Here is a 12,089-nt window from a genome sequence, read left to right as displayed (position 1 = left end):
CATACCATCAGTATGTTCTCAAGTTTTCCAGTTAAAGAGTCAGGATAGAAGATGATTATTAACCAGAGAAGAGAAGTAGCAGGTACTTGGGTTAGATGAACCATACTTTTAATTTAGTAGTCAGGAAAGACCATAGGATAATTTTTTAAAAATATTTTTATTGACAGATAATAATTGTATGTTATTTAAAAAAGAATAAATGCTTCTATAAAAATGTCAGTGTCCTTTTCAAAGCCATGAGAACCAGTTAAAACTATGGCATATTTGTTTGTTTTTAACAAACATCTCTAAAATATATTTATTTATATATTTTTATAAATATATATAAACATTATATATTTACTTATATAATGATTTTATATATTATATAATATATTTTAACATACCATTAGATATAATAGATTAATATTTAATTATTAGAGATATATATTAGTTATATAATTAGGTTCCTCCATTTATACTTTAATCCCAATTACCAGTTAACACAGTCTAATCAGTGAATGCTTTATTGAAACATTAGCAATGAAATTAAAATATGATTGTGCATTATATTTATCTTATTACTTTCCTTAATAATATCAACAGTGTTAATAACCTTAAAAATGGTTTCAGACTACTTGCAAGCATTAAAGATAAATATGTGAAATAATAATAAAAATTGCCCAATATATTCAAACAGTGTCATCTACTTTATTTTTAACTTCAAAGTAATTAGAGTTCTACTTCAGGGGATATCTTTTTTCCCCTGAGAGTACTCTGAATGACCTTGCATAAAAAGCAGATCACTTTGAGAGTCTCAGTTGATTTACTTTTTATAAATCACTATGCTTATCAGATCAGCACAAAAGAAGTGATACACAAAAATGATAGCTAACTATTCAAAGGCAGGCATTAGAGTGAGAATATTAATTCCATCTATTGGTAGATTTACATTACTGCCGCATTGGCGAGAGTAGCCCTAGACCTGAAATTATTTGAAATGATTGGCGCAAAGAAACAAAGTAAAGGATTTTCAGCAGAATCTCTGTCAATCCTCAGGTAAGTCTTTATGTCACTTCTGAATAATTAAAAAACTCACTTCGTTGATTTTTTTTATTATGAAATTTTTGTTGCAATAGTCTGACACTTTATTTGGGATTCTTCTCATCTTTGTTAGTATTTTGTTTCCAAATAAGTCAGAACTTCACAGCATCACTCTCATTGGTGTAATTGTGGCTTAGAAAACAAGCCAACAAACAAGAATTTCCTATTCTGAGAATATTGTGAAAACTCTCGCTCCAGACAGAAAGATAAGGAATATGATTTTTTTTTTTCCCAAAATGAATTATAAAGATATACCTGAGCCCAGAGAAAATAAAGTAGGGCTCAACAATAGAGATGAAAACTGTGTATGCATCTAAGATGCTGCTGTGGCTGTGCTGGGTAGGGGAAAAAAAAAACAAAAAACATTTGTGGGGTAGAAAGAAGTCAAGGAAGCCTAGAGAAAAAAATAGTAGCAGAGACTTTGGCTCACACAATAGAAAATGAGGAGCAAATCAGTGCTGACATCCCACAAAAAGTGAAGACCTTCAAAGTTGTGAAACTTCAATGAAAAGGACATTAGCAAATAGTCATTTACATTGACACAGGGGTGTGGGCAACAAGAATTGTGTCTGCCTTGGCGAGGCCTCTGAATGACTAGAAAGTCCCAAACTAGACTTGTGCTGTGTTTGGGTTCGAAACTTCTATTGACACCACCTAGGCAGTCTCTGAACACTTCTGTCAACGCTTTATCATCAAGAAAACTCCTGGACTTCCTAAAAGGTGCAAACACAAACTCCTCTCAAACACCCTTCACACAGGACACTTGGAGTTTTCACAACTAAAGTCCTGCTGAAAATCAGTTCAGATTCCAAAGTTCAGAACATAATAGAAAATAATTCACAATGAATAAAAGTGAACCACGATAACATAAAATCCCCCCAAACTGACAAATAATAGGAGACAAAATGTATACTTTAGGGCTGGGGCTTGGGGCTTGGGGCTCAGTGGTAGAGTGCTTGCCTAGCATGTGTGAGGCACTGGGTTCAATCCCCAGCACCACACATAAATAAACAAATAAACTAAAGTATTGTGTCCATCTACAACTAAAAAATTTTTTTAAATGTGTACTTTAATGCTTAATGTCTTAAAAAGAGTAAAAAACACAAGAATCAGAGTCTAGTGTGGTAAAAAGGATGGATGGATGGATGGATGGATAGATAAATAGATAGATAGATAGAAAGATAGATACATAGATGATAGATTTGGAAAATACTCATTAAACTAAAAATTTAATGGATGAGTTAAGACATTTTATAACCTGAATAACCTAATGAAGTTAAATTTATACATTACAAGTTACACTTAAAGAAATTACCCAAAATGCTTCCAAATGTCCAATAGGATTTCAAAATAAATAGAACAAGGGCAGGGTGAGCATTTGAAGAGACAGCTAAGAAATTTAAAAATTGTCAAATCCTCAGATTCATAGAACAGTGCATCTAAAGTCATAAAATTGTAAATTTATCCATATTTACATGTATCATAATGACTTTAAGAAAAAATATTAATAAGAAAAATTACAAAAGCAGCCTAAGATAAAAGGCAAATTACTAAGAAATTATAAACGAACTGCAAACAAATCAACAGGAACCACTGTTGTCAGTAGACAGTGGAATTAGTACACAACTAAGATTTTCACACCAGCTAAACTATATCATTAAAAAAAAAAAAAAAGAATGACATTTCGGCTAAAAACCGAAAGAGTTTACACATAATCTGATTGGAAACAACTAAGAAATATATTCCTTAAAAAGAAGAAAAGAGGGAAACTGATAAACTATGTTGAGCCAAAAAATTGGCAAATATGTGGGTAAAACTAAATTAAATACTGATAAAAAATAATAAGTTAGATGGGACAAAATAAGGTAGATCAAAGCTAACAGAAAATAATACTTTGAAGGTAGAAGAGATGATTGGAGTAAAATCCTTCTGTGGTCAGTGTGTTTTCAGGAATGGGTAGTACTACTGATGACATTTCAAACTTGTTAATTTATAATACATGACAAAGTTCAGAGACCACTTAAGAAATAAAAAATATACATACCTATGTAGTCATATACATACCATGTAACTTGATACATATATGTGTATATTCTTAATAAATATTTGATATTTTTGCCATTTCCTAATTAGATCTTTGTTTTATCAATGAGTTTTGAGTGATCTTGGTATGTTCAAGATACAAATCCTTTGCCACATATGTGGTTTGCTAATATCTTCTCCCAGTAAGTAGCTTGTCTTTTTAGCCTGTTAACAATCTTTAACAGAAAAAAAATATTTTCCATTTTGATGAAGTCCAGTTAATCTACCTTTTTTTTTTTGAATCATGTTTTTGGTGACATGTCTAAGAAATATTTATCAAGCACTGAGTCCCAAAGATTTTTTCCCTACGTTTTATTTGTAAAGTTTGATAGTTTTTACATTGTATATTTAAATGCATTGCATATTTAAATACTTTGAGTAAATTTTTGTATAAGATGTGAGACTTAACTTGAGGTGGTTTGGATTTTGTTTTGTTTCCTCATAGATATTCAATTTCTCCAGCACTGTTTGTTGAAAAGACTATGCTACTCCATTGGATCAGTTTTGCATTTTTTTTATCAAAAAATCAGTTGACTATACTTATGTGGGTTCATATCTGGGTTCTGTATTCTATTCCATTGATCATTATCTATATTCTGTCAATACCACACATTCTTGATTACTGTAGCTAAATATTAAGTCTTAATCCAAGAAGTGTGATTTCTTCAAGTGTATTCTTTCTCAAAATTGTTTTAGCTATTCTAGCTCTTTTGTCTTTGCATGTAAATTTTAATTATCCTATTCATATCTACAAAAAATCTTGCTGGTATAATGAAAAGACTTCCATTAAACCTTTAGGGAGAATGTACATCTTTATGATGTTTAATCTTTCAATCTATGAAAATGGCATGTCTTCTCAATTTATTAAATAGTCTTTAATTTCTTTCACCAATGTTTTGTAGTCTTATACAAACTGTGTACTTTTTTAGTGGGGAAAGTACCAGTGTTTGAACTCAGGGGCACTTGACCACAGAGCCACATCCCCAGCCCTATTTTGTATTTTGTTTAGAGACAGGGTCTCACTGAGTTGCCTAGCACCTCACTTTTGCTAAGGCTGGCTTTGAACTTGAGATCCTCCTGCCTCATCCTTCTGAGCTGCTAGGATCACAGGCATAAGCCACAGTAATTGGTGTGTGTGTGTGTGTGTGTGTGTGTGTGTGTGTGTATATATATATATATATATAAAAAATTAGATTTATATTCAAGTATTTCTCTTTTATAGCAATCATAAATCATATGGTATTTTTGATACCCTGATAACACAGTTTATTAGCAAAAATAAAACAAAACACAAATACTTCTAAAGATACAAATAATAGATTATTGAAACCCTCAGATTCTTTAATAAATAGACCACAGGTATATTTATTACATTATTACTATGTGTTTAGATGATCAGCTAAACACTGATGTTGACATTATGTTCCCAGTTTTTCATCAATGAGACATATTGAAAAAGATAAAATTTCTTTTTACAGCATATATAAATATGCCCAATCTCTTTTACATAGAAAACCACATGAAATTAAACTTATTCTGGCATGTTTCCACATCTTTAAATAATCTACAAAATATTCTCCAGAAATTGTGTTTAAAACCTCTTAGCACACTTTTAATTGGGCTACTTAAAGAACATAATGTCTTACCTACTTCTTTTCAAATATTTGGTATAAGGAAGTGTCATAATGCAGATTCAAGCATCTTTGCAGCAATTAAGTCAGCTCTGAACTACTGATTCAACTTGTTGCTATTTCAATAACAATGATAATGATTACCATACTGTAGGGAAGTTAGAAGACAATTATATTTACCATTTTTAATTTTTATTAGTACATATTAATTATTCAGAACAATGGATTTCATTGTGGTACCTCTGCACATGCAAATAACATATTCTGATTGTATCCAGCCCCCATTGCCCAATCTTGCCCTCTTCTCATCCCTCAACTTGGTTCCTTTCTTCTTTTCTAATAGTCTCCCTACTGCTTATATGCCATCTTTTTTCCCTAAAGTCCATGTGCAGGAGAAAACGTTTCTTTGTCTCTTCATCCAATGGACATGTAGGCTGATTCCATAACTTGGGTATTTGGAATTATGCCACAGTAAACATGGGTATGCATGTTTTTCTATATATGTTGACTTTAATTCCTTTGGTTATATCCCAAAAGGTGGTATGACTGGATCATACAGTAGTCCTATATATAGTTTTTTGAGGAAGCTCAATGCTGATTTTCATATGGGTGTACTAATTTACATCCCCACAAACGGTGTATGAGGGTTCCTTTCCCCCTGTATCCTCTCTAGTATTTATTGTTTTTTGTTTTTGTTGTTGTTGTTGTTGTATTCTTGCTGATTGCCATTCTGACTGGAGTGAGATGGAATCTCAATGTAGTTCTGATTTGCATTTCTCTAATGACTAAAGATGTTGAATACTTTTTATATATTTATTGGCCATTCATAAGTATTCTTTTGAGAAGTGTCTCTCCAATTCATTTGCCCATTTATTGATTGGGTTGTTTGTTTCTTCAGTGTGAAGGTTTTTTTTTAGTTCTTTATGTATTCTGGATGTTAATCCTCTCCCAAAGAGTAGCTGGAAAAGATTTTCTCCCATCCTATATGCTGTCTCTTCACACTGTTGTTTCCTTTGGTATGCAGAAACTTTTTAATTTGATGCCTTCCCACTTGCCGAATCTCACTATTATTCCCTGAGCTATTGGAGTCTTATTCAGGAAGTTGTTGTTGACTGTGCCTGTGTCTTGAAGTGGTTCCCCCATGTTTTGTCCTAGCAATTTCAAAGTTTCAGGTCTTACATTTACGTCTTTGACCCATTTTGAGTTGATTTTTATACAGGGTGAGCTTCAATTCTTTACATATGAATATCTAGCTTTCCTAGCACCATTTTCTTCTCTCCAATGCATGTTTTTTGGCACCTTTTTGGCAAGAATCAAATGGCTATAGCTTTGTAGGTTTCTCTCTATCCTCTTTTCTATCCACTTGTCTATGTGTATATTACAACAGATACCACTGAAATCCAAAAGATCATTAAAGACTATTTTGAAAACTTATACATACAATCTGCCAAAATTGAATCAAAATGATATAAAACCTAAACAGATCAATAACAAGCACTGAAACTGAAGCAGTAATAAAAAGTCTCCCAGCACAGAAAAGCTCAGGAGCAAATATATCCACTGCTGAATTTTACCAGATCTTTAAAGAAGAACCAATATAAATGTTCCTCAAATTAGTCCATGAAATGGAAAGTGAAGTAATGCTTCCAAACTCATTCTACAAAGCAAGTATCACTCTCATACCCAAATAAGATAAGAACACACACACACACACAAACACACACACAAAAAAAACAAAACTGCAGACTAATATCCTTGATGAACCTAGATGCAAAAATCCTCAATAAAATACTTTTCAACCAAATTCAACATTAAAAAGATTATGCAGCATGATTAGTTTTTAGTTACTAAATATGATATTAGCTGAAAGTTTTATAGCAGTTGGGGATATTCCTCTTTATCCTCAGTTTTCTGAGAGGTGTTGTCAAAGTTTTATTAGCGTCTTGGAGGGATTTAATTTTGTCAGATGCTTTTTGATATCTTTGGATATGATTATGAGATTTTTTCTCTAGTGAATTAATATGATATATTACATTGATTTTCAATTATTAAGCTAGTCCTGCATCTACTGAATAAACTCTATTTTGTGAAGCTATATAATTATTTTTATATGTTGTTGAAATCTGTTTGACGATACTTTGCTAAGGATTCTTATGTCTATATTCATGAGGGATATTGGTCTGTAGTTTTATTCTTATGTATTGTTACTACTTGTTTTGGTGTCAGGAAAAACTGGCTTCATAAAATAAGTTGGTAAATGCTCTTTCCCCATCTTTATTTTCTGGAAGAGGTCATGAAAGTTTTACTGCCATCCACAATATTTTACGGTTTAAAGAGAATCTGAATCAAGGGTAGGTAGTTTTGTCTTGTTGGAGGTTTGCTAAATCATTTTTTTTTGCTTTTTAAATATGCTTAAAATATTTCATTACTTAAAAATTAAAATGTTTTCAATGCTAGAATGAATAAGTGAAATAAATTTTTAAGTTTATTGCTGAGTGTGAAAAGTCTTAATACAGTTCTTTGAGAAAAATATCCATCAACTTAAAGAATAAAAAGTTCTGAATTGCTTTCCCAACATTTACTGAACTTTCTTCAATATTTCAAACTCTAAAAACCATAAAATTAATATTTTAATTTTACAAAAGTTAAAATGTGAGACTATGGTGTATTAAAATATCCATGAGTTTTCTATCTTCGTAGGGAGGAGGAATCTCTATTCCACTCACATCTGAGCTGATTCTATGCTTATTTTAGCCAACTGCATCACAGAAATGATACCAGGTGATTTCTGATACTGAGTTTTACATGACAAGTAGTTTCTGCCTGCTGGAACATTCCTGCTTTTATCTAAGCTACCATGTTGTGAGGAAGCCCTGAGACCACATGTAGAGGCAAACTGAGAAGAACTGAGGTCTCTGGGCAAACCCAGCTTCACCCATTCCAACTGACTTCCCACTATATGAAACTCCCAAATCCACCCACATTATCATGAGAAATAACTATTTATTGTTCTAAAGCATTAAATCTTAAGATGATTTGTTAAACAGTAATGCATTACTAAATTGGATACTCAAAGAAGTTAGTGATTCACTTTTAAGAGCAATATTTAATGGAAATTGAGACTACATCACTTATTTTCAAAACTTTCATCCTGTGTATTTTTCCTCCACATTAAGTTTTTCGTAAGTTAGCATATCCAGGCATTGGTGAAAACTCTGGCGCACAAATAACATGCAGCCATTTCACTCAGAGTAAAGCAAGGAAGAAGCGTATGAACCTGATACTATTTACATGTGAGTAACTATGCCATGCAAAACGAAGTTGGGACAACAACTATGCACAATTGGTTGTTTTTACTACTCCTCAGTAAGTCAGCTACGGTTATTTTCTAGGAAAATAATGGTTACCTGATAAGTTAAGAAGCTTCTTATACCAGAATAGTTGGGTTTCATTCACTTTATCTTCAGATCTGTTTTGATAACCTGTGTTCTTTTATCCAACAGTAACAAACTTCAAAGCTACACAGGCAGAAGTGAATAAAACAGGTTTTATCTTTTTACAATCATCCATCCTAGCTTTAAATCACACACATGGATTTGATAATAATATCCTTAGTCTCAGGAATTTTTCTCATGATTATAGGAAAGTCCATTACAAATGTATGGATATTAAGCTTTAATCCACATCTATCAACTCCTAGGAAATGTTGACATATAAGATCTCTTCTTCTTAAACAAGCTGATTTATTTTTAAGAGATTATAGTAAGAGACAGATGTAAGTATCATATACACATATATATGGGTGTGTTCACATGTATATAAGTGTATATGTTATACATATATAGATAGATAATATATATAACCCCACTTCAAGTATATGAAAAATAATGCTTGGATCTGGTCCTTGCATACATATTTTCTTTTTATCCAAAAAGATACAAGGTGGATTCATTTAACTATTCATTCTTTTTAAAAAAATTTTTGTTGGTTCTTCTTAGTTATAGATGGCAGGAGAAACCATTTTGATAATATTATACAAGTATGGAATATATCTTATTCTAATTAGAACCACATTTTTTTTTGGTACTGGGGATTGAACTCAGGGGCACTTGACCACTGCACCATATCCACAGCCCTATTTTTTCGTATTTTATTTAGAGACAGGGTCCCACTGAGTTGTCTCACTTTTGCTGAGGTTGGCTTTGAACTCATGATCCTCCTACCTCAGTCTCCCAAGCTGCTGGGATTACAGGTGTGAGCCACCATACCCTGCCTAGGACCCCATTCTTGTGAGTGGACAGGCTGGTGGGATTCACTTAAAGTTAGACTCACTCTACATTCTTTCCTAATTCTTTCCCCCCCTCCCTTCCTTTCATTCCTCTTTGTTTAATATACTGAACTTCTCTTCTTCCCCTCCCCAGCCCCTTTATTGTGGTTTAGCTTCCATATATCAGCAAACACATTAAAACTTTGGGTTTTGGGGATTGGCTTATTTCACGTAGCATGATAGTCTCCAGGTCCATCCATTTGCTGGAAAATGTCATTGTCATTCTTCTTTATGGCTAAGTAATGCTCCCTTGTGTATATTTACCATATTTTCTTTATTCATCAGTTGAATGGCAGCTAGATTATTCCATAGCTTAGTTATTGTGAACTGAACTGCTATAAACATGGATGTGGCTGCATCACTGTGGTATGCTGATTTTAAATCCTTTGGATGTATATGCTGAGCAGTAGGATAATGGATCAAATGATGGTTCCATTCTTAGTTTTTTGAGGAATCTCCATACTGCTTTCCAGAGTGAGTGCACCAATTTGCAGTCCCTCCAGCAATGTAGGAGTGTTCCCTTTTCCCCACATCCTCACCAACATTTATTATTATTTGTATTCTTGATAGTTGCCATTCTGACTAGAGTAAGATGAAAACTCAGTATAGTTTTAATTTGCATTTCTCTAATTGCTGGAAATATTGAATATTTTTCATATATTCATTGACCAGTTGTAGTTCTACTTTTGAAAAGGGTCTGTTCAGTTCCTTTGTCCATTTATTGATTTGGTTATTTTGTTTTTGTTTGTTTGTTTTTTGTTGGTGTTAAGCTTTTTGATCTTTGTATATCCTGGAAATTAACACCCTATCTGAGGTGCAGGTAGCAAATATTTTCTCCCATTCTGAAGGCTGTCTCATCATGTTCTTGATTATTTCCTTTGCCATGAAGAAGCTTTTTAGTTTGATGCCATCCCATTAATTGATTTTTTAATTTTATTTCTTGTGCTTTAGGAGTCTTTTTATGAAAGTTCGTAACTAAGCCAATATGTTGAAGTTCTGGGCCTACATTTTCTTCTAGCAAGTGCATGATTTCTGGTCTAATTCCTAGGTCTTTGATCCACTTAGAGTTGATTCTTGTGCAGGGTGAGAGATAGGAGTGAACTTTGACTCTATTACATATGGATTTCCAATTTCCCCAACACCATTTGCTGAAGAGACTATCTTTTCTCTAATACATGTTTATGGGGTCTTTGTCTAGTATGAAGTAACTGTACTTATGTGGGTTTGTCTCTGTGTCTTCTATTCTGTTCCATTGGTCTTCTTGCCTGTTTTGGTCAATGCCATGCTATTTTTGTTATTATAGCTTAAAGCATTTTTTCTGACCCAAAAGAACACATGAAAATAGTGTGGCTCTTTTTTTTTTTTTTTTTTTTTTGTTCCATCTTGTATGTTTGCTACTTACCGGCTGTCCTGGCTGACCAACTCCAATGGGTCCCGGAGCTCCTGTTCTTCCTTCTTGACCTCTTTCTCCCTGAAAAAGTACAGTGGGCACTTTAAAATAAAACATAGCATAAAATAATCTGGAGATTTCAACAAGGATAAATAAAAAATAGCCAAACTTTTAATATCCATAAACATGTTTAAAATCTAGAGAGAGAAAATGAATTTAATTTGAATTTAAGTAAATTTAAGTAAACAAATTACCCTCAAATGTTTATCATCTCTTCTTTAAATGCAGTACAGCACTTTTCTCTTTCACAATCTATCCCATAGTAATGGTAAGATGAATGGCATGGCAATTCATTTTGGACACCAATGGGACAAACTAATGATATCTATGCTATTCCTAGCCATGATCCTGGAATGTATTTGTCCCTTGTCCCTACTCTGTCCCTTTCCCTCTGCCTAAACTCTGTTTCATACTTGATCTCCTTTAGAATGCTTCTCCAATAACTCTGCCCATAGAAACCCTGCTTTCCCTGGAGTCTCAATGTACTTATTGTTGAAATGTTACCTATGCTGACACTGGATTACATTCAGAGTACAGTTTTAGTGCTGCATCAAAGTCTTATTTTACTACTGCATCAAGGTGTTATTGTCCCAAACACATAGAAGAGTCATTTAAAATAAGCACTTCCACTCCATTCTATCCAGTATGGTACAGAGCATCCCAAGAGGGATGTTTCTTACTTTCTATTTCCCTGCAAACCTTTCTGTCAACAATTATTTATTCAGTGTCCTAGTTTCTCTAGTTCCTGCCCATCTATGCTTTTTTAAATGTGAGCAAGTGGTAGTTGATGTTTTAAGATATTTCACTTCACAATAACATATTTGTATGTCAATGTTTAAAGTGTGGAAACTCAAAACAGCTACACATATTTTATGAGTGAGTGGATATTTAGAGATAAGCAAATTTTTCATTTCAATCAAAATATGATTAATTGATTATTCTTGTGACAACTGCCCCTGGTCAGAGCATTGCCGTGTCTAAAGATGCAAATGTCAGTAACTTGTGCAGGGAATCTCCTCATGTTTACTACAATTGGGCTGAATTGGGTTCAAATCACACTTCCCCAGGTTTTACAATAAATTCAATAGTCATCAATAGACAAAGAAACAATCATTTTTACCTTAACCCCCTGTTGTCCAATACCAGGGGCTCCTGGAGGACCATACGGGCCAGGAGGACCTGGCTCACCCTGCAGGGAGAAAGAGTGCTATGTTAGGTCAACTCAGTAGTAGTCATTGAGCAACTCTGAGATGTATAGTGTTGAGATAGGGGCTTTGGGATAACAGAGGAACCTAGAACACAGCCTCTACCCTCAATCATCTAAAATCCATTTGGAAAGACAACAGAGTCCCAGAGTTGAATTACCTCCTAGACTCAGTGGGCACAGTCTCTAGGGCCCACAATACTTGTAGGAACCTGTGAACATGTTTCCATTTTAAATTTTTAAATTATTACAAAAATCAATATCATAAATAATGAATATGTAATAATGAATGGAGCCTGGCTTATACTTATC

At 33.3% G+C, this 12,089-nt stretch overlaps 1 protein-coding gene across 4 annotated transcripts in view; it reads right to left on the bottom strand.

Moving 5' to 3' along the window:
• Positions 1 to 12,089, bottom strand: part of Col28a1 (collagen type XXVIII alpha 1 chain) — a 164,203-nt gene that overhangs the window by 113,918 nt on the left and 38,196 nt on the right. For all 4 annotated transcript variants that reach the window (XM_046422560.2, XM_046422562.2, XM_046422561.2 and 1 more), the window contains exons 12-13: positions 11,694 to 11,762; positions 10,526 to 10,594 (exon numbers count right to left, since the gene is read on the bottom strand). In XM_046422560.2, the coding sequence (XP_046278516.1) occupies positions 10,526 to 10,594; positions 11,694 to 11,762 (138 nt within the window). The remainder of the gene's footprint in view (positions 1 to 10,525; positions 10,595 to 11,693; positions 11,763 to 12,089) is intronic.

This window comes from Marmota monax, unplaced genomic scaffold (assembly GCF_021218885.2).
Source record: "Marmota monax isolate L192 unplaced genomic scaffold, Marmota_monax_Labrador192_F-V1.1 WCK01_AAM20220418_F8-fsc00144, whole genome shotgun sequence".
Lineage (NCBI taxonomy): Eukaryota > Metazoa > Chordata > Mammalia > Rodentia > Sciuridae > Marmota > Marmota monax.
The sequence above is the reverse complement of the archived record's forward strand: the minus strand, read 5'-3'. Positions and strand labels throughout refer to the sequence as shown.